The 23,865-nt window shown below is 40.9% G+C and overlaps 1 protein-coding gene across 2 annotated transcripts in view; it reads right to left on the bottom strand.

Annotated features, from left to right (window-relative positions):
• FGGY (FGGY carbohydrate kinase domain containing) overlaps positions 1–23,865 on the bottom strand; it is a 412,679-nt gene that overhangs the window by 105,064 nt on the left and 283,750 nt on the right. For both annotated transcript variants that reach the window (XM_007462576.1, XM_007462575.1), the window contains 2 exons: positions 16,413–16,474; positions 4,733–4,880 (listed from right to left, as the gene is read on the bottom strand). In XM_007462576.1, coding sequence (XP_007462638.1) covers positions 4,733–4,880; positions 16,413–16,474 — 210 coding nt within the window. The remainder of the gene's footprint in view (positions 1–4,732; positions 4,881–16,412; positions 16,475–23,865) is intronic.

The following is a 23,865-nucleotide window of genomic DNA, read 5'->3' as shown; positions in this document are numbered from 1 at the left end:
GAAAGAGATTTGAACATAGATGCAAAAATCCTCAACAAAATACTAGCAAACCAAATCCAACAATACACTGAAAGGACCATACACCATGATCAAGTGGGATTTATCCCAGAGGTGCAAGGAGTTTTTCAACATCCACAAATCAGTCAGTGCGATACACCACATCAACAAAATGAAGAATAAAAACCATATGAGCATCTCAATAGATGCAAAAAAACCTTTCATCAAAATTCAGTACCAATTTAGGATAAAAACTCTCCAGAAAATGGGCATAGAAGGAACCTACCTCAGCATAATAAAGGCCATATATGACAAACCCACAGCTAACATCATACTCAACAGTGAAAAGCTGAAAGCATTTCCTCTAAGATCAGGAACAGGATAAGGATGTGCACTCTTGCCACTTTTATTCAACATAGTTTTGGAAGTCCTAACCATGGCAATCAGAGAAGAAAAAGAAATAAAAGGAATCAACACTGAAAAAGAAGAAGTAAAACAGTCACTGTCTGAAGATGACATGATACTTATACATAGAAAATCCTAAAGAGGCTATGATAAAACTACTTAGAGCTCATCAGTGAATTTGGTAAAGTTGCAGGATACAAACTTAATACACAAAAATCTGTTGCATTTTTATACACCAACAATGAAACATCAGAAAGAGAAATTAAGGAAACAATCCCATTTATCATCATATCAAAAAGAATAAAATACTTAGGAATAAACCTACCTAAGGAGGCAAAAGACCTGTACTCTGAAAACTATAAGATGCTGATGAAAGAAATCAAAGATGACATAAACAGATGGAAAGATACACCATGTTCTTGGACTGGAAGAATCAGTATTGTCCAAATGACTATACTACCCAAGGCACTCTACATATTTAATGCAATCCCCATCAAATTACCAATGGCAGTTTTCAGAGAACTAGAACAAAAAAATTTTCAATGTGTATAGAAACATAAAAGACTCTGAATAGCCAAAAGAATCTTGAGAAAGAAGAACAGAGCTGGAGGAATCAGGCTATACTACAAAGCTACAGTCACCAAAACAGTGTGGTACTGGCACAAAAACAGAAATATAGATCAATGGAACAGGATAGATGGAAAGCCCAGAAATAAACTCACACACCTGTGGTCAATTAATCTATGAGAAAGAAGGCAAGAATATACAATGGAGAAAAGACAGTGTCTTCAATAAGTGGTGCTGGGGAATCTGGACAGTTACATGTAAAAGAATGAAATTAGAACACTCCCTAACACCATATACAAAAATAAACTCAAAATGGATTAAAGACCTAAATGTAATGCCACACACTGTAAAACTCTTAGCGAAAAACTTAGGCAGAACACCCTTTGACATAAATCACAGCAATATCTTTCTGGATCCACCTCCTAGAGTAATGAAAATAAAAACAAAAATAAATAAATGGGACCTAATTAAACTTAAAAGCTTTTGCACAGCAAAGGAAGCCATAAACAAAACAAAAAGACAACCTATGGAATGGGAGAAAGTATTTGCAAACAAAGCAACCTTCAAGGGATTAATCTCCAAAATATACAAACAGCTCATGCAGCTCAATATCAAAAAAACAAACAACACAATCAAAAAGTGGGCAGAACATCTAAATAGACATTTCTCCAAAGAAGACATACAGATGTGCAAAAAGCATGTGAAAAGATGCACAACATTGCTAATTATTAGAGAAATGCAAATTGAAACTGCAATGAGATATCACCGCATACCAGTCAGAATGGCCTTCATCAAAAAGTCTACGAACAATAAATGCTGGAGAGGATGTGGAGAAAAGGGAACCCTCCTACACTTTTGGTGGGAATGTAAATTGATACAGCCACTATGGAGAACAGTATGGAGGTTCCTTAAAAAACTAAAAATAGAACTACCATATGATATATATGGTATATACCTAGAGAAAACCATAATTAGAAAAGATACATGCACGCCAATGTTCACTGCAGCACTATTTACAACAGCCAGGACATGGAAGCAACCTAAACGCCCATCAACAGATGAATGGAGAAAGAAGATGTGTTATATATATACGATGGAATATTACTCAGCCATAAAAAAGAATGAAATAACGCCATTTGCAGCAACACGGACGGACCTAGAGATTATCATACTATGTGAAGTAAGTTGAAAAGAGAAAGACAAATATCATACAATATCACTTATATGTGGAATCTACAAAAATGATACAAATGAACTTATTTACAAAACAAACAGACTCACAGACTTGGAAAACAAACTTATGGCTACCAAAGGGGAAAGGTGCGGGGGAGGCAAGATAGGAGGTTGGGATTAACACATACACACTACTATATATAAAATAATCAGCAACGACACAGGGAACTCTACTCAATATTTTGTAATAAGCTAAATGGGAAAAGAATCTGAAAAAGAATAGATATATGTATATGTATAACTGAATCACTTTGTTGCACACCTGAAACTAACACAGCACTGTAAATCAACTATACTCCAATATAAAATAAAAATTTTTTAAAAAGAGAGATTTTGGGGAAATTTTTTTTTTTTTTTTTTTTTTTTGGCGTTATGCGAGCTTCTCACTGTTGTGGCCTCTCCTGTTGTGAAGCACAGGCTCCGGACGCGCAGGCTCAGCGGCCATGGCTCATGGGCCTAGCCGCTCTGCGGCATGTGGGATCTTCCCGGACCGGGGCACGAACCCGTGTCCCCTGCATCGTCAGGCGGACTCTCAACCACTGCGCCACCAGGGAAGCCCAGGGGAAAATTTTTAGCCCAGAATTTCCTTCCTTCTATCTTATCTAGGTCATCTTCTCCTTCCAGTGTTGTGAGGTAAATTCATCAAATGACAGCTATTCAAAGGTAAGGCTAACCCAAGGGCAGTTATTAAGGGAAATCACTGCTAAGAAACATCAGGTGATGTATAAGGTATGTTTATAAAACAATAGAACTTTTAAAAAGATAAATATACCAGGATTTTTTATACTATTGGGCATATGTCCCCGTGCAAGAAGTCTCCTTTGGTGATTACATACTTATTCATGCTTATTCTAATGAGACAGACAGTCTTAAAAGCACTCCATTGTTTCCTTTGGCATTCTAGTCTGTGTTTGGGCTACCTTTATTGGAATCCTAATGACGGTAATTCTTAAATTTCTGGATGTCAGGGTTGGTTTTAACACAGACAAAAGCCACTGGGAAGCCATGGCACCTGCCATGCTGGATGATGAAGCTGGTACAGCAGGTATTGGCAAGGAAAGGGCCCCAAAGGAAGGACTCCAGATCCAAGCCCTGGACTTCAGAGCTGCAATCATTTTACAATACAACCCTGCTTTGTTTGGGGGTCATTTTATGAACCGGTCATGCTTCTTCACTTCTTTAACATTTTAAGTGTCTCCTATATTTGGCTTTAGATACTTGTCTCTAATTAAGACATGGATTTTTGTGCTCATACAAAATGTGTGCTTCCCCTAACCTCTGTTTCTATCCAGAAAGCCAGTTGCCTGAAAGCCTGTGGCCACGTGGCCCTCTCCAGACATTCCTCTTCTGCTTCCATGGGCCAAACAGGAGGCCAAGACCATTATTTGTTGTGTGGGCCACACTTCATGGACTCCGGACAGACATCACTTTCGCTATGTCCAATTTCTTTTCTTTCCACCATGACTCCCTTTTATTAGCAGAATTTGCTTATGTCAAGTAGGTAATGAAAATAAAGATTGGGTCTTTCTGTTGGCCTCATAAAAATATTTAAAATATTCTCAATAGAATTAATCACAAAGCCAAAGCCTGTTAAGTTTTGAAGTTCCTCAAGCCAGCAGGCCTGCTCCACCGTCACGCACTGCATAAACCTTGCACTGCTCATGGCCTCCATTCTAAACCCCCGCCTTGATGCACCTCACACTCTGCTCTCCACTTCTTGACATCTGAATTCTGAATTCATGGCCTCTTTTCTTGTTTGTGGTCTCTCCTGGCCTCTTGGAACTGTAGCTTAGCTCTTTTTCCCTAGCTTTCACATGCTTCATCCATCCTCAAACACAATACTCTGTGTCTAAGCTATTCTTAGGCAACCGGTTTCACTTGGCCATCAGGATGTTACCTCTTAGTTTAGGTGATTGTGAGCTCTTCCACCAAGGTCATCCTGGCCCCTCCGGCCCCAAATATCCGCACTAGAAGTGACTCTGAAGATCACTAAGAGCTGAATTTCACCACCAACGTAAGTTATTAATTTTATTTTACTTCTACCAAAGTTTATCTGAAACCCTAATAATGTTGGCATGCATTCTGAGCAGCCCTGACTCAGGGCCTAGGCAGACGGGTGGCTGCAGTAAGCTAGACCATAGGTCGTAACATTTACCACTTATTCACCCGGCAGCCTGGAGATGGAGATGGAGAACACGACTCTTCAAACTGATGTAAATACAAAGATTACATAGGCAGGGGCTCGCGACCTCCAGCCGCTCCGTGGGACAAAGAGGCAGCAGTAGCTACATGTAAGAAATCCTGCTTTGAACGCTCTCAAGGGTGGCTCAGAAACAATGAGAACCTCCAGCAGATCATCCTGAGGAGCGGCAAGAGCCTTCACAACAGCAATGAATCTGCAAGAAGCCAGTGGGCTGTTGGCCGGCTTTGTTTATTTTTCCTCTTTTGCCTTCTCCTCACTTTGCTTCTTTCAAACTCTGTAGCCCTTTGGCCCGCCTTCACCTTCGTGCAAGGACTGACTGTTACTTACCATGCCCTTTAGTGTCAGATCTGCTAAGGGAGACCGGTTGCCATGGAAATCTGGCCAAACATGTAAATCAACAGTGAGGAAACCCACGGGCTGAGTCTTCCTAATCAGATCCAGGTGACTGTTCAAATATGCATATATACTCTGGCATCTGGAAGAGAAGTGGATTTTGTTTTTAAAAGGGGGGGTGGGTAGGGTCAGGGAGCAAATTGCTCTGTAGAAAGAAATCATTTGTACTCCCATATCAAATCCAGAAAGTAAGCAGGGTCCCAAAAGCTTCAGCGCCCCCAACCCATAGAAATCAGCAAACCACACTCTCAAATCACGCTGTACTCTCATCAAGGATTGGAGGCCTGTCCTGGTGGAAGGTGGAAAGGTTTGGACTCAGAAGACCAGATCCAAGAATGGCTTTACTCCATTGTAGGTGTGTAACCACTACTGTGAGAAAGTTCTTCAAACTTTCTGAACCACTCTCTTTGCATCTGTAAAAACAACCATCATAATCCCTGCCCAACTGACCTCATAGGGTTTTGTGAAGATCAAAGGAGACTATGTAGATGAAGATACAGGATTTTGCAAAATGTACACTACTGGACATATGTCAAGGATTTTTAAAAAATCAGTATTCCTAATTATAATAATAATATGATGGTGAATGGAGATGGTTCCCCGACTCAGGATCGGAGTTTGCTAAGGGCAGTGATATGATGGATTAGGATCAGGAGTTAGGAGGCTTGATTTCCAACCTAAACCTACCAGTGACACTGCACTAGTTCTTTCTCTCTTTAAGCCTTCGTTTCTTCACATGTAGAATGAGGGAGTCAGATGACCTTTCTCATTCTCTCAGTCTATTTACCTGAGAGGGAGACAGAGATGATGGGCTTCGGAGTCAAGGCAGTCCTGCATTCAGATGCTAGTTCTACCTGTCCTAGCTGGGTAAAATGGGCCAGTGACTTAACCTCTCTGAGCTTCAGTTTTCCCATGCATATAATGGGTATAAAATACCTCACTGGGTGAAATCTCACTGCATGACACAGAAGTTCCTTACCCTTCCCCTCTTTAAAGGTGCTTCCTTCTCTTGAACTGATAATTCTAGAAGAAAGGGGGTTGGCATCCCATGCCACTTCCCACTGGTGTCCTTGGAACCACAGCCTTAGACATGGCTTGAATAATGGTAGAAAAAAAGTATAGGAGATCAATGACCAAGGGAGGTTGATATCTAAGATATGTAAGATAATATTTATTATTTACATTTAAAATGTTTTAGGAGTGCAGCTCAGCGATTTCTGGTTCTAGTTTTGTGACACTGTGAGTGTCCCTCTGGATCCCATGAAATTCCTAAAAGTTTTCTAAACTAAGTGTAAAGAAAGAAACAAACGAGTAGTGGTTTTCAAACATCTATTAAATAAAAACTTTATGTGGAACTCCAAGATAGAAAATATTGAAAAACAAAACTGTTCTATGTAAGTGCGTGTGTGTGTGTAAGTGTGAGAATGTGTGTGTGCACGCGTGTGTTAAGTGTGAGAAGTGTGCTGGGCAGAGGCAAGGGCAGTCCAACCTATCAGGCACTCTCCTTGCTTCTTGCCCTGACTCCTCATTCCTGTCTGTAAAAATCTTCGGCCCTACATCGTATTAGAAGATGAAGATCTTGGGAAAAGGCTCACTGACCAGAGTAACATCAACTGCTGCTCCTTGCTCCTCTGGCCTTCAAACATAGCCCAGCGAGCCGAGTACCGCTAACACCCCTTTACAGAGGGGATGAGTAAGGCGTGTAGACATGTGACCGAGTCCTTAAACCCTCTCTGTGATTCTGAAGCCATGTGTTTTCTGTATCCCCAGCCAGGAATTATTTGTCAAAGCCCTACATTCAAACTCTGTTTTAGAATGATTCTATGATAGTGTTAAGAAAGGATCCTCTGAGGTCTCCACGGAAGGTAGGGCCAGAACCACATATCTGGGGAGAATACGATCACACCCTGGTTTTCTATCTCCCAGCTCTCTCTGCTCCTGGTCCAACACAATCACACGGCCAACGATGGCCACAAGAACATCCTTTCCAGCCAGAAGTCAAGAGTCTGCACTAATTCTAGCAACACTGAACTTCAGAAGAGCATCATTGCACTTAGAGTAAAGGGATTTAAAAAGAAAAAAGAAGCACATGTCTATAAATCTTTTGTCTCTCAAGGAATCTCAGAGCAGGGCATTTGGTTTCAGACATCTGGGTCAATAAGAACCTATCGGCCTAATTACTATTGATTTGTCATTGTCTCATTTACTGTGGGTCTTTGCAAACAGTGAGATTCATTTAGCCTCTACATATACGGTCACTCGTGCACTAATGAGATCCCTGGGGGACGGGGCATATGCTTACCCCTTTGACTCCTAACCTCCTCGCAGCTGTATGTTTATTCTTTGAATGCAGCCATTCTTCTGCACGTTTTTTCAATTATCCCTTACCATGTGCGCTATCTGAGTATATCATTCAAAATGAAATGCACTTGGAAAACATTAAAATAACAAATGCACATCATTATTCACATAATTTTAACCTTGCATGGTGCCTTTTTTGGTTTTGACTTTGTTTCAGTTTGTATGTTTTATCAATTCTTTCTCAAATGGCGGTCTGCCCTCTTCCAGCTCGGGAATCACATATTAACTGTTCCTAGTGATAGGTCCTCCCTCTTTTTCATGAACTCCAGACTCATTTAACCTCTCTTAGAGAGAGAAATCCTTGCTTTCCTAGTCCTGTTGTGTATGAAGAAGAAAATACAGTTTCAAGAATCACAAAGCGACTTCACTGTATACCAGGTGGCTGACCAGGTACACTAAACCTCTCCAAGCCTAGTTTACTTTTTTGCTATCAGGGTTAATACTTTTACCTTATAGGCTGCTATGAAGATTAAATATGGAGTCCTGAGTACTATAAATGATAGCTGATCAATAAATAGTTCCTTCTTGTTTTTCATCACAGGAAATTCACTTCTAGAGTCAGGGAATATTTTTTTCAGACTTTATGGCTCACAATCTTCAATGCATACCGCACCCCTGGAATCTCTACTTTCCTTCTCCATTAACCATTTAATTCTTTGGATTCACAGGATGCCCAAAAGTATGGTGACCGTACTTTCAAACCCCAAATCAGAACACATGGTCTAACAGAAGAATTTGTGCCTTTTCTAGGAGTAAGAGAAAGTCTTGGAAAAGAAGCTTCCACACTACCTCCAGTTCCTCCTTGACCCACTGCAATAGGTATTCTGCCCGCCCCATTCTACTGAGACTGGCTCCACCATGAGGAGAAATCCCCGCTTTGTTGCTGTCTCCAATGGACCATTATTTGCCTTTATTTTACTTGAACTGTCTTTTGCATTTTGTACCACTTGGCCACTTCTTACTAATTTGTTTTCCTCCCCTTGTTTCCAAACGACAGTACTCTTTTGGTTTTCTAGCTGGTTCTCTTCCTCTCTTTGTCCCTTAAGTATATGAAGACTCCCAGAGACCTGTCCTTGGCCCTCTTCTCATTCTTTCTACACCCTTGGATGAGCCCACCTTCCTTTCAGGGCTCCAGTTAACTAGCTATTGCTGCAGACTTCCAAATATATGCCCTTATCTCCTGCTCATTTCTCTGTGATGAGTTCCATGTCAAATATCCAAGCACCCATCAAATGCTTCCTCCTGGATGCCCAAACGGACCTCAATTAAAAAATGTCTAATACGACACACATCATCTTTTCTGATATACTCACTCTTCTTTCTATGCTCCTTGGTTTGACCAAAGGCAACCTCATTTAAGTGGTTGCTCAAGCAACCATTGTGGGGGCAGAGTCAGAGTGGGTATCATTTTTGATTCCTCTCCTTCCCTCAGTTTCCAAATTTAATCTTGGACCAGGTTCTATCAGTTTATTATTTTAAATATTCCTCTGATCAGCATGCTTTTCTCCCTCATAACTGCTACTACTTTATGCAGGCCCTCTTTAAATGTCTGGATTAGAGGACTGGCGCTCTAACTTATCTCCTGCCTTGAAATTGTGCCCCCTCCAACTAGGTTTTCTGCACTCCTTCCTGGGTGGTTCATCTAAAATGTAACTCTGATGATGACTCCACACCTATCTAAAACCTTCAGTGATTCCTCCCCATTGTCCTCAAGATAAAGTATAAGCTTCCTTGTTTGGCATAATGTTCTTTATTATCTAGCTCTCCCTACATTGTACCATGTTACAGATATGCCTTCCACTCTTCATCCCTCCTCACCACTGTACACATCATGCTCTTGTGACACTAAACTACTTTTTTTTTTTTTTTTTTTTTTTTGCGGTACGCGGGACTCTCCCCGCTGTGGCCTCTCCCGTTGCGGAGCACAGGCTCCGGACGCGCAGGCTCAGCGGCCATGGCTCACGGGCCCAGCCGCTCCACAGCATGCGGGATCTTCCCGGAGCGGGGCACAAACCCGTGTCCCCTTAATCGGCAGGCAGATTCTCAACCACTGTGCCACCAAGGAAGCCCCACCTTTCAATTTTATTTATTTATTTATTTTTTTGCGGTACGAGGGCCTCTCACTGTTGTGGCCTCTCCCGTTGCGGAGCACAGGCTCCGGACACGCAGGCCCAGCGGCCATGGCTCACGGGCCCAGCCGCTCCGCGGCAAGTGGGATCTTCCCGGACCGGGGCACGAACCCGCGTCCCCTGCATCGGCAGGCGGACTCTCAACCACTGCGCCACCAGGGAAGCCCTAAACTACTTCTAATTTTTCAAAATATGCAGGTCTTAACCTCTGAATGTTTGCCTATCCTTCTCCCTCTTGCCTAGATTTCTCTTCCTTATCTTCTTTACCTGCCTATGGCTATCACTGTTCTAGACTCATCTTTTTATTTTTAATTGAATATAGTTGATTTACAATGCTGTGTTAGTTCCCGATATACAGCAAAGTGATTCAGATACACACACACACACACACACACACACACACACACACACACACACACACACAGTAGGACCTTATTGTTTATCTATTTATATTTAGTAGTTTGTATCTGCTAATCCCAAACTCCTTATTTATCCCTCCGACCCCACTTTCCCCTTTAGTAACCTTTCCCCTTTGGTAACCCTTGGTGTTCTTCCCTTCTGCTCTTCACATGGTTAGCTCATTTATATCCTTCAGATCTTAACTGTGCTTCCATCAGCTAGGGCTTCCCTGACCACCTCATCTAAATGGGGTTTCCCTGATATTCTATTATCGTACTCTGTTAGTTTCTTTCATATCATGTTTGGTCGCCATAGACTTATTTATGGGTTCATTTACTTGTTAACTGCCTATGGCCTCCTCTGGACTTTAAGCTTCATGAAGGCAGACCATTACCAGTATACATTCAGAATCTAGCAGAGAACTTGGCACACAGAACCACCCAAGAGTAGGCATCAAATGAATGAATGGCCCTTCCTCCACTGTATGATAATTGCCTCTTAATTTTATCTGTATCCATTGCTGGAATCTGAATTCCTTTTGCGAAGGAGTCACATCTTATGCATCCCACCAGGTGCTCAACACGGTTACTGAAGTGTAGAATGTATGAATATTGATCCCGCATGGACTGTTAGAGGTTATTTTTACCTCTCCCTCTCACTGTAGTACAGCTGCCAAAAGAGTAGATCTCTGGAGTCATATGGACACAACCTTCCAGGCGTGCTGCTATATCCCACAGGAGGGGGCAGAGAAAAGGAATAAGCATCTTGTGACACCCCACCCTGCACTTCCACCCATGTGCCAGGCACTATGCTGGGCTACAGTGAATCTGCTGAGAGGCAGAAAATGAAGAACTGATTTCCTAAGTCAGCACAGCCCTCAGTCTTCTTGAGAGGACCCCAGTGCCCTGAACACTTTCTTATCCTTGCCTGTAGAGCAGAAGCCAAAGAAAGGCATTGTAATATCCAGCTTACGTCTATTTAGAAAAACATTTCTCATCCAAGAGACATCAAGAATTGACCGTTTATCCTGGCACACCCTAGAGGATGAAAGGTGTTAATATCATCACCCTGGTTCTATGATTGTCCTAGCTCAGGGGAGCCTAAGTCAATACTTGTGGACAGACTGATGGCCCCAGTTGTCAGACTGAGGGACCAAGGTTGAAGAAGCCATAAAGGCCAAGGGAACAATCTGAGAACGCAAGAGTAGAATGCACAGTGGAAACAATGTTCAGAAGTGGAGTCCCTATAATACTCATTTCCTCAACTAGAATTAAATTAGATTTTATACACACACACACACACACACACAAACACACACACACACACACACACACATATATAAAACTATCACTAAGCACAGTGCCAGGCACACTGAAAACTCTTAAAAAATGTTCTTGGTCTTTCTTTCTCCTTTTCTTGCTCTGCGGGGGGCGGCATTTATACAGATTTTAATGGGAAGGTTTAGATATATTCTGAGATTTGGCATACGGGGGACCAGTACATTTTTAAAGTGATCCTCAGTGGGATTATAGAAATCACAGAAGCAAAAGAGGTTTGAAGAATAAATCATATCAAGAAAAGTTGATTGTTCTGAAAGGAATAACAAAACACTCCAGGGAAAGTGGGATAAAAGAAAGACAGATTGAGAGAGAGGATGGGAATTAGCAGAACCTTGCACCCCTGAGAGACCGGAAATTCACAGAATCACAATGAGAAATGACCACTGCTTGCAGTGACCGCTGAAAAAGGAGCTCAGAACAGGCTGGGCTTCTCTGTCTCCAGTCCTCCTCCAGTAGACCATAAACTTGCGGAGGTCAGGAGTCATGTCTTCCACTGACCCTCCGTCCCCACCAATGGTCTGGTTTATTCTCCACAGAGCAGCCAAAGTCATCCTTTTAAAAGGTAAATCTGACTGTGTCTTCCATCTGCTCAAAAACAAAAATCTTGAAACAAGTGCAGTGGTCTTACAGCTTTCTACAATGACCCACATGGTTTGACCCTTGGCTAAATTTTACCTCTCATCTGTCCCCCATTCCCTCACACTTTGGTCAGTCACAGTGCCCTTTACAAGGTCCACTGAGCTTGCCAAGCTGGCTGCTGCTTCCCGGCCTTGGGACTTGCTGTTCCTTTGGGATAAAGGGATCTCCTCCATATAACCATGGCTTGACCTCTCTCTTTATTCAGTTCAGAGTCCTGTTTGAGTGCCACCTCATCAAGGACGGCTTCTTCACCTGAAATAGTTCCCATCCGTCACTCCAACACCTCTTGTCGTTCTATGTCTCCTTACTCATCTCTATTTTTCTTTAGAATGCTTACCAATTCCTGGAGTATGTGCTCTCTCTCTACATACATACAAACACAAACATACACGCATGCACATATAGGTATATGTGTGTGTATGTGCGTGAGCACAATTTCCATGAAAACAGGGATTTTTTTTTTCTTTGTTCACTGTTATACCATAAGTGCTCATAAGACACTCATCAGACAGTCAGAGGACCTGGATTTTAACCTTGGCTCTGCCGTCAACCTTGAATCCAGTACTTGTGGATTATGCCAACATCTTCCCACCGAACTGTGCCATCACTATAACCTCATTCTGAACCACTGGTAAAGATTCTTTAAGAAAAGTAAGCCAATAATGGGCAGTTTAGAGGAAAAGAGCTGAAGTTATAATCAATGGAAGGTGACCTCTGGCTACGGAGTAACATCTCTGGATATTTGGCCCTATATAGAAAGAGACTCCGGTTGCCATTTACATGCATGGGTACATCTAGTTATTGTTTACTTAATTCATAAGCTCACAGAAGGCTTCTCTTCAGGATGAAGCCTAGAAGGATTACAGTAAATCAAGAGTATAAAATACTCAATCTGTTTATCAACACTTGTTTCTATGGTTTCAAACAGGATTTGCTGATGCTAAGCTCTGAGATAGGGGTGACCTGCATTGCTGTTTGCAGATAGCACTAAGTCGCACCACAAGAGGCATACAGTTTTTGATTCCAAGGGATTTGTTGTCCCTTCCAAATAACTAACTTCACTTAATAACAACTATTCCTATTTCTAAGATCTGAAGCATAGTGAGTGCTAGTCTTGATATAGTCTATTTATAGATCTGATAAGATAGAGACACATTTTCCTTTGCAAGACAATAAAAAGAAATTGGAAGGGAAGAGAACCAATATTGAATGCCTACTAAGTATACGAACTGGAGATAAAATTTTGAGAGTCATCAAAATATAGAAGGAAATGAAGCCAAGAATGTAGATGGGATCACGGAAAAGACCACAAAGAGAGAAGAGGTCCAAGAATGTAGCTGTGATGAACTTTGTTGTTAGTGACAGAGAAAAGGATCATAGGCCTGAAAAGGAGATTAAGAAATAGTCAGAGATACAGAAGTAAAACTGGGTGAGGGTGACATTCTGGCAAGCCAAGAAAAGAGAGTGTGGGAAGGAGAAGGAGTGATCATTGGTGCCACATGGAGCTGAGAGCTCAAGGAAGGGGACTGGAAGACATCCCGTGGTCGCCGAGGACCTGAGCAGTAAACGTTTCAGGGGCCGACGGTGACAGAATCAAACTGGAGTGGGCAAGGGAGGAGGGAGGAAACTGACCAAAGAGTACAGGAAATGCTTTGGAGCAACTTAGCTCTAAAGAGAGGGAAAAATACAGAGAGGTAGCTGGAAAGCGGGATGAAGTCAGCTGGCATGTGAAGAGACGTGGGATGTAAATCCAGTCTGACTCTAAGATTAAATTCTATAAATTACTGCTTCTGGACCACACTATGCTGCTGTTTCTCTGGGTTTACATGCTAATCCATAAATCCTCCCTGTCTTCCTATTTTCAATCAAAACTACTCACATGAGGTTCAGCTACAGAAGAAAGTTCTGGACATTTTGAGTATTTCACTGCAAAGTCTAACCTATCCCTTAGATTTGCATTGAGGTCTAAGATCTTCAGAGACTGGCATTTCCATGGTCTACTTTCATCCTCATAACACCTGGAAAATGAATTAAGCAGGGTGGGATCATTGTAATTTTATAGGTGAGGAAACTGAGTCACCAAGACATTGATGGCAGAATTGGTACCAGAAGCCAAGACCTCAGTCCAGTGTTCTTGCTACTCCATGAGAAGGCAGGCAGGTGATGGATGACTGACGTCTGCTGCTTAACCCTAGAACAATTCCCTCCAAAATGCCCGCCTCTTTTATAAATCATTAGTAATAGTAGTAGAATAGTAGTAGTGGTTGTTGTCATTGTCATCGTACAGTTTACAAAGCCTTTCCAAATACACTGCTTCTGTAAACTCAAAATAAATTCTCAGAGCTATCCACGGCTGGCTCTCTCATGTCTACTATCCCATGTTCTGATAAGGAAACTAAGGTTCAAACAACTATGTACGTGGGAGCTGAGATTTGAATCTAGATCTCTAAACTCTACATCTGTGCTCTTTCCTTTGGGTTAGAGGTTTTAAAATGCTGGATCCCCTCACGAATTTGATAAAAGCTATGGCCCCTCTTCCCAGAAATGTACGCATAAGTATATAATCAACAAACCTCTGCACACAATTAAGGGGTTCCCTGGTGATCTGAGGTTAGGCATCCCTCTTCTAGGTTATGTGGTCTCTAAGCCAACTAAAGTGCTAGTTATTGGCTAAGTGGTATGATCCCTGTAGATGGTAATGACATTGTAACTAGAGACTCCTAGAAGGGAAAGCTTATGAAACTTTTCTCAAACTCCTTGGTGGGATCAATCCCCCTCTGCACCCTGATGACACAGTGTTTATATTCTAGTCAGTATGCACTTCATTCTGCTCTGTGCAGGTGTGTCTCCCCATAAGAACAGACGTCCCTTGGTGGAATGGAAATGTCTAATATGAGTAACTACAACAAATTTTATCACTACCACTACCATTTACTGAATATTTATTATAGCTCAGCAATTGTTGCTATATCCCAACACTATTTGAATTCATTTAATTTTCTCAACAACCTTATGAGGTGTTTACTGTTATTATTTTCCTGTACAGTGAAGCACTAAGGCACAGTGAGGTTAAGTACATTGCCCAGGGTAACAAGCTACTAAAGGGTGCAGCTGAGACAAGCAATTTGGCTCCAGGATCTAGGATAGTAACCTCCACCTTTGACTATCTCCCTTTCGCCAGGTACTAGCTACATGAATGGGGTTTCTCTGAAAATATTATAAAATACTTTACATTTGTTAAAAAGCCCAACTACTAAGCATTATTATCATGAAATTCATTCAATAATTATTCTTCAAACTTCCTATTTGAAAATAATTTTAGATTTACAGAAAAACTGCAAAACTAGTATGCAGACTTCCCCTATACTCACCATCTAAGAAATTAACATAAATACAGTATTATTACTAATCTCCATACTTATTTGAATGTTGACAGTTTTCCCCACTAATGTGCTTTTTTCTGGCCAAGATCTAACCCATGATCATACATTGTTTCTAGATGTAGTAGCATCTTAGTCTCCTCAAATCTGGGACAATTCTCTAGTAATTCCTTAAGCTTCCTAATCTTGGAAGCATGTTGGCTAATAATTTTGTAGAAATTACTTAGGTTAATTCTTTTCTTTCCCAAACCCCCGTTAGTATGATCATGCTATTTATTATTAATACTATAGGTTCATTTTTTTCACTGTTTGTATTTCACCCCCACCACACACATCTATCTATCTATCTATCTATCTTTTATTTATTTTCAGGGGGACATGAAGCATCATGATTCTAAGAGTATGAGTTATATAAACAGGTATGCTCAAAGAAGTGTCGCTCCCTCCTACTACCCTGTTCCCATTTCCCCATTATTTCCATCCCATTCCTACCCCACCTCCTATAGGTAACAACCTCATGAGTTTCTAGTTTAACTTCCCTATATTTCTTTTGCATAAATGAGTAGGTACACATATATTTTCTTACATCACCTTCTTTTTACATAAAAAAGAGTATATTATAAACACTCCTTTATGGACTTCCCTGGTGGTGCAGTGGTTAAGAATCCACCGGCCAACGCAGGGGACATGGATTCGAACCCTGGTGAGGGAAGAACCCATATGCCGAGGAGCAACTAAGCCTGTGAGCCACAACTACTGAAGCCCACGCACCTAGGGCTCGTGCTCCGCAACAAGAGAAGCCACCACGATGAGAAGCCCACGCACCACAATGAAGAGTAGCCCCTGCCTGCCACAACTAGAGAAAGCCTGCGTGCAGCAACAAAGACCCAATGTAGCCAAAATAATAATTAAATAAATAAATAAATAATATACTCTGTTTTCTTCACTTAACAATATATTCTAGAAATCACTCCTATCAGTTACTATCCTGTTTCACAGATGAAAAGACAGGCTTAAAGAAGTTGAACAACTTGCCCAAGGTCACATAGTTATTAAGGAGAAAAACTGGAGTTGAATCCAAGAAACTTTGACTCAAAAAATCCATGCTCTTTCTTCTATGTCAGAGCTTCTCAACCATGATTACTGGCATATTCTTGGAGGATCTCTAGTTTTTTTGTGAATTCTCTTAGATTGTTTTGAAAATTAATACATGTATGTCCTGGATCATCCAGATGACTATCTTATAACCAAGTACTGCCAGGCATTTTCATTGCTCACAGGATCTGAAAATCACGCAGCTGCCTAAAGTCAGTGCCCCTGATGTGGTCGGGCATGGAAAACTGTAGAGAACAGAGAGAGCTGTTACCTGGCTGTGGCCTTGGCTTGCAGTTCAGGAAAGGCAGCATGGCCCTGCACCATGTGATCGATCTGAAAAACAAGAGAGATGGGTCAATTCTATAGCTTCTCTAGTCTATGTTAAAGCCAGAAGAAGATATATTAAAATGTCTGTTTCTTTCAATTCTTTGTCTACAGAGGATCCAAGAATATTAAAATGCTAACTCAGCAAGGGTGTCTCAGCTCTTTCAGAAATCTAGCTTTGTTTAACCAACTGCTGGCCTCTTGGATTTATAAAAACAACGAAGTTTAAAGAGAAGAACAGCAGGAAAAGAAACTCCCAAGGCTGAACTGGTAGCCGCAGGTAGTATCAGGTCCAAGAATGAGGTTTGACAGAGGCATGAGAAGGAGGTGTAACTCAGGGTAAATGAGGTAGAGGGGGGCCGGCCTGGGTGTTAGAAGCACTGACCTCTGGATTACAACATCTCCCCCTCCGGTTACCCCACGCTGTTACCCCAGGGCAATGTCAGACCTTGAATTATTCTCTGTGTCTTACTAATGGAGAAGTTGAGTGAAAGAGTCTATGAGGAGGGAGTCCCAGTTTAAAAAACACAAAAAAGAGTTGCCCCAGAGCTGTCAAGAGAATCTCCCCTGACTGAGAAGTTACCACATGGGAAAGTGGGACAGAGCTCTCTCTCCAAGGACAGAAATGTCTGAGCTCTGCAGACAACCATCTTATCATTTGAAATTCCACTGTCTAGGATTTATTCCTTAATCCACTTGTTGGCTCTAAACAAAATAATATGCACTGTGCATCAGGAAGGGATGTGTTTCCCCATGCTGTCACTCTGCTTGCTAAAACACACCCAACAATGGGCTTGAGTTCCTGAACCTAATCTGTGTATTGTCTCAACGTTTACATGAATCCCCAAAACAACCATTCTGATCTATTTATTTTCATTCAAACTACGAACAGACCGGTCATTGTGGCCTCATGGGGATAGTTTCTCTGAGCATGCTTCCTGAGCGTCAGGTCTGTGTAAAGAGGACGAGATTTTGTTCTGGAGTCACCGAGGCTAGGTCTGGGTTCTGGCTCTGATGCTAACTAGCTATGTGACTTTGTGCAAGTCACTTAACTGCTCTGAGCTTCAGCGACCTCCTCTCCCCCTTAACCCCGTTCTAGTCTCCTTTTAAAACAGGATTTCTGCGACACAGAGCGTGCCTACCGTAATGCCAACAACAGAATAAATGATATCACCTAAAATTTATTGACTCATTTACCATATACCAATACTAAGCTATGCATTTTTACATACATTATCTCATTTATTTCTTACAACATTCCTGTGAAGAAGATATATTAGCCACCACAGAGATGAGAAAACCAGGACTAGAAGAGATTAAGTAACTTGCCTAAGGTCATAGGGGAGTAAGTGACAGATCTAGGTCTCAAACTGAGGTCTCTCTGTATCTAAAGTCCTTGGTCTTAACTACCATGTCACATTGTCTACTCAACTTCCAGGTATAAGTTGTCAAATTCCATTTGTGTAGAAATGTGTCAAAATAATACCAAAGCAACTGGTGATTTCAACGGAAAGAAAATCATCCAGGTTTTCAATATTTACTTGCTGAAGGTTCCGTTTTGGGTTACTGCAATGAGGCATAGTTTGGACCTCAAAGAGTTTGCAATCCAGTCGGAGCATCACAATGAAGCCACTGGCATCAATAATGGATAATTAAAGCCATTACTTGATTTGATGCTAGTTTCTAAGGGAAGTGCTTTAGGAGGTCAGAGAAGGGAGATTTAAATGAGCTTCCCAGAGGAAGCACAGAAGCTAGCATGTGTTCCATATGCATGAATGCAGTTATTTGGTATTTACCGAATGCCTAATACACCAGGTACTGGGACTAGGCTCTGGGATAGAGTGGAAAATAAGAAATACATACAAGAGCATAAAGCAAGAAGTCAATAATTTGGCAATTACTGTATAGTTGTATATATAATATTTGGCAATTATATAGTTGTATATATAATAATTGCCAAGAACAGGCAGTTTGGAGGAGTAAAGGAGGGCTAGAGGCAAGGGATACCAGAAAGGAGGCTGTGATGAGTAGAGATATGAAGATGGAAAGACAAATCTGGGTATAGACAGTAAGAAGACTGTCTAGCCCTGAGACTGGCATATCATAGATGCTCAATAAGTATCTGTTGGATAAAAGTGGGATGTACAAACCATAATGGACCACATGCCCACAGAATACCATGTACTTCTTGGGAACACTTACCACGCTTTATATTTGTGTCTGTTTGTGTGGGGCACACATTGGTCAGAGGGTAACTGTATGTTAAATTAGAGAATAAATGAAGTGGTGAAAATACGGATGCATGAGGAGGGTATGGACAGACAGTGGTTCTTAAAAGTCAGATAAGTGACTGTTGTTTTACTGAATCGTAGGCCACAGGAAATTATTTTGATTTGTGGAGCAAAATAATGACAAGTTAAGGAAAATTAACTCAGTAGGGTATGTACAATGGGGAGATGACTAGGCACAGAGAGTAGGAAACACAGACAGGGCTCAGAGGCTGACATTGGGAATACAAGGCACGAATATCCCTTGTCCTTGCTCTATTGCAGCATTTATCAAGTTCTTCAATAACTATTAGTTTATATGTCTATCTCTTACCTTACCCTCTGAGCTCTTTTAAATCAAAAGCCTCATTATTTCCCATTCTTCAGCGCCTACAATGTCTGGCATCTCGAAAGAATGAATGAGACACATTTTGAAGAAACTAAAACAAAACTTAGTGACTGAATAGTTACAGAGCATAAGAAAATCAGAGTGAAAGGATGACTTTGAACTTTTGGGTCTAATAAAAGGAAGTGTGGTCATTTTAATCATGCCTTTTTATTTTTCTGTATTTGTGATGCTTTGGGATCTGGGGCCCTGTTGACCCTGGAGAGACTGCCCTTTCCAGGGCTAGCCAATTCCTAGAGATAGTAAAGGACTCCACTGGCCTGTGAACATGCCTTTCATATGCAAACTGACTAATACAGAGCACACCTCCTCACCACCTCCTCTATTTCCCTGCTCTAATCACCCCAGAGCCAGGTACCAGACAACTAGGGACAACCTTAGTGCTTCCCATTTGGCCCTGCATGGTTTAGCCAGCCCCCTCTTCTTGAGAACTGTGAGTAACAAACTATCCTTTCAGTGGCAATCATCTCCTGATCTGCTGGCCTCATCATACCTGAATAATAATAAAATCTACATTTTAAGACAGTAGGTGAAAACACGGGCTTTGGAAACAGACTTAGGTTCAAAACTCATGGTCTATACTTATATTCTCTGCTACCTAAGTTACTTGACCTCTCAGAGCCTCTTCTCTTACAACTATAAAATGTGGACAGTAAAATTTGCTTTGCAGGGAAGGTTGCAGTGAGTGATATACAGGTGGCTTTTAGATCATAACACCTATTATTAAAGAGAAGGAAGTACCACCAAAAGAGTAAAAATGGTTGGAAGGACAAGATCTTAAAAGGTCAGCTGCAGTTTTGTTTTTTTTTTTCCCCCACAGCATCTGATGGCAAAGGCCCACCCCGATTAACAAAGAAGGAGCCAGTTTGTCAAATAACTGAGTACTCATTTCAAAAGCCTGGAGTGCCTGTTCCAAGGGTTGATCTTTCTACTTCTGTTCTCTAATACATTTAGCACAGTATAGAAGATCACAGCGTCCCATTAAGTGGTTATTTGTTTCCCAATGAAATAACAAGTGTGACCACAATAACTATATTTGCCAAGTGGCTGCCTTAGAAATATACAGACAGAACTATCCTGACTCTGTGACTCCTTCCTTGTTTCCTCCACCTTCTGAGATTTCAGCTCTGAGAGCTGGCAGCTGTAGGAGAAGGCAGAAAAGGCTACAAACTATTTGGATAGGTAGGAAGCTTAAACTGGGTGGAGTCAGATCTTCCTCAGGATGCCTTTCAGGTCAGGATCAAGAGGAAAAGGCCATCTTACAATACATAACTAGAATTGTGGGTTTTTTTTGGCATTTCCTTATTAAGGTGGCACCTGCATTTGGAACATGGGAAAAATAGAAATGCAATACAGTATAACACAGAGATCATACATGGGTAGTATGAGGTGGCATCTGGCCCACAGATGTATTTTACGTGGGATATATAATGTGTTTAAAAATGAGCCAATATTTTAAAACTGGGAGATTTCACTTTAAGTCCAGATTTTGGTTTCTCTTGAAGAACTGGTGAGTGTAAAACACTGGGTCACCATATTCCCCCATGGCAAGGGTCAGCTGGAGCTGAGTGGTGACTGATCCCTTCAGACAGGCCTGCACCCTCCAGTTTGTGAGAGGCACCACCACTCAATTTATCATCATGATGGCACTAATGTTTTACCTGTAGTAGCAATCTATTTCTCTATGCCCATCTCTCTGTCAAAGGAGGGAACATGGAATTCAGCCCGAGAGTACTGAGAGCTGAAAAGAGAAACTTCTCTGTAGAAGTAAAAAATACCTCATTGCCTGGTCTGTTTATTCATTTAAGCTGTCTGTCTGACTCCTTTAAGCATTTGCGTTTTTGACCCTTGATATGACGGAGAGAACGCAGACAAGGACTCCTGAGACCTGAGCTCAACTCTGGCTCAGGGCATGACCTTGGACAAGACCATTTCTAATTCTCTCTCTAAAACACTGAATAAGTTACTACGACAAATAGGCAAGAGTTTGTAAAATTACACAGAGAACTGCACCGCCTGAGATAGCAAAGCCGTTGGCAAAGAGTTTACAGGCAAGAAAAACACATCACAAAGGCAAATTTAAAGTTTAAGAATTTCAGGTTCCATGATCATTTTGCTAAGACAAAGCTATCTTATTGCTTGATGGGTTTTTCTCTATTAAAATCAGTTTTATCTATTAGTCTTTTCTTTCTTTTTTTTTTTTTTAATAGGAGATGGAGCAATCTGCTCTTTTTTTAAAATTGTATTTATTTATTTATTTATGGCTGTGTTGGGTCTTTGCTGCTGCGCGCAGGCTTTCTCTAGTTGCAGCGGCGGGGGGCGGCGGCTATTCTTTGTTGCGGTGCGCGGGCTCTAGGCACACGGGCTCAGTAGTTGTGGTTCGTGGGCTCTAGAGCGCAGGCTCAGTAGTTGTTGCTCCGGGACATGTGGGGTCTTCCTGGACCAGGGCTCACACCCGTGTCCCCTGCATTGGCAGGCGGGTTCTTAATCACTGAGCCACCAAGACTATCTATTAGTCTTGAGGCTGCCTTTTTCCTTCTTTATAGGTAAAACGATCATTAGGCTCAGAGCAATGTTCATCACTTGTGACAACTGCTTTTTTTCCATTTGTATTTACCTGTAATGTCACTTATTCATCTAAGCTATTTCAACTCTTTGCTTACCTAATCTTCTTATCTCAAAGCAAAAACATTTTGCCTGATTTTTCCCAGTTTTGAAATTCTCATGAAAATCTAATGAAAGAAGCAAGCCCAATCTAGACAATTTTATTTTATACTGCTGGAAAGGACTGCTAGTTTCAATACTGAACAGTTCCTAGGAACAACAAACATTCTGGAGAGGAAAATATAAACTATGTGTTCTTTTTTTTTTTTTTTTTACAACTTTAATATAAGCTTTACATAGGACAGACAATTTCTCTTACAAGTTGATCAATTCTGATTTAATGCAGGGCTAGTTTAGTCAATTTCATTCACCATCAAAATTGGTAGCTTTGTTCATTTCTACAGTTTGTTAGTTCACTTATTCATGAAAGTAACGTGATATATGTCTACTTTGTGCTAGGCATCATTCTAATAATTCAGGATACAAAGACAAATAGAAGTCGTTGCTTTCACAAAACTCTGCCTTATGAAGGGAAAATGGGTATCCCAGTATTCAAATATAGTCTAGCCTGATAAGGTTTTGGGCTTCCCTGGTGGAGCAATGGTTGAGAGTCTGCCTGCTGATGCAGGGGACATGGGTTCGTGCCCCAGTCCGGGAAGATCCCACATGCCACGAAGCAGCTAGGCCCATGAGCCATGGCTGCTGAGCCTGCACGACTGGAGCCTGTGCTCCACAACAGGGAGGCCCAAGTACCCCCCCCCCCCAAAAAAAATGAACAGTTCCTAGGAACAACTAACATTCCAGAGAGGAAAATATTAACTATGTGTTTTATGTTCTTTTTTTTTTTTTTACAACTTTAATATAAGCTTTACATAGGACAATTTCTCTTACAAGTTGATCAATTCTGATTTAATGCAGGGCTAGTTTAGTCAATTTCATTCACCATCAAAATTGGTAGCTTTGTTCATTTTTACAGTTTGTTAGTTCACTGATTCATGAAACTAACGCGATACGTGTCTACTTTGTGCTAGGCATCATTCTAATAATTCAGGATACAAAGACAAATAGAAGTCGTCGCTGTCACAAAGCTCTGCCTTATGAAGGGAAAATGGGTATCCCAATATTCAAATATAGTCCAGCCTGATAAGGTTTTATAGATTTAATGAATGTTAATTGAACACCTACTCTGTTCTGGTCATAGTAAGTAAGCACAGGGGATTCAGTAGCAATTAAGGTAGGTGTACTTTCTGTCCACTCGGAGATTATATTCTACTGACATACAGAGTCAACAAATACATATAATAATTAAAGATAGTGATTAGTTCTTTGAAGGAAATAGATAAGTTACTGTAATATGAACACTGATTTTTAGATAGAGGGTTCAGGAAAGACCTGAGGGTGAAATTTAAGATAAGACATGAAAAAAAAAAAAAAAAAAGAAACAATTTCCAAGTAAAGAGAATGACAAATGCAAAGATTCTGTAGTAGCAAAGAGCTTCATATGTCCTAGGAATTGACAGGAGTCCAGTGAGACTAGACTGGAGTGAGTAAGTAGGAAAGTTGTATAAAATGAGGATAGAGAGGTAGAAAGTGGAGAAAATCAAGCAGGCCATGGCAAAGGCTTTAGATTTTATTCTAAGTACCATGAGAGGATACAGAAAGATTTTCTTTTAAAAAAATTGAAGTATAGTTGATTTACAATATTGTATTAGTTTCAGGTGTACAGAAAAGCGGTTCAGTTATTTTTTTTTCTGATTATATTCCATTATAGGTTATTACAAGGATTGAATATAGTTCCTGTGTTATACAGTAAATCCTTGTTGCTTATCTATTTTAGGTTATGGTAGTTTGTATCTGTTAATGCCATACTCTTAATTTGTCCCTCCCTCCATAACTTTGGTAGCCATAACTTTGTTTTCTATGTCTGTGAGTCTGTTTATATTTTGTATATATATTAATTTGTATTATTTTTTAGAGTCTACATATAAGTGATATAGTATTTGTTTTTCTCTGTCTGATTTACTTCAAGAAGTATAATATTTTCTGGGTCCATCCATGTTGCTGCAAATGGCAATATTTCGTTCTTTTTTATGGCTGAGTAATATTCCATTGTGTATATATAT

The sequence above is a fragment of the Lipotes vexillifer genome, unplaced genomic scaffold (genome assembly GCF_000442215.2).
Source record: "Lipotes vexillifer unplaced genomic scaffold, Lipotes_vexillifer_v1.1 scaffold54, whole genome shotgun sequence".
In the NCBI taxonomy this organism is placed as follows: Eukaryota; Metazoa; Chordata; class Mammalia; order Artiodactyla; family Lipotidae; genus Lipotes; species Lipotes vexillifer.
This window is presented reverse-complemented; position numbering and strand designations above follow the sequence as displayed.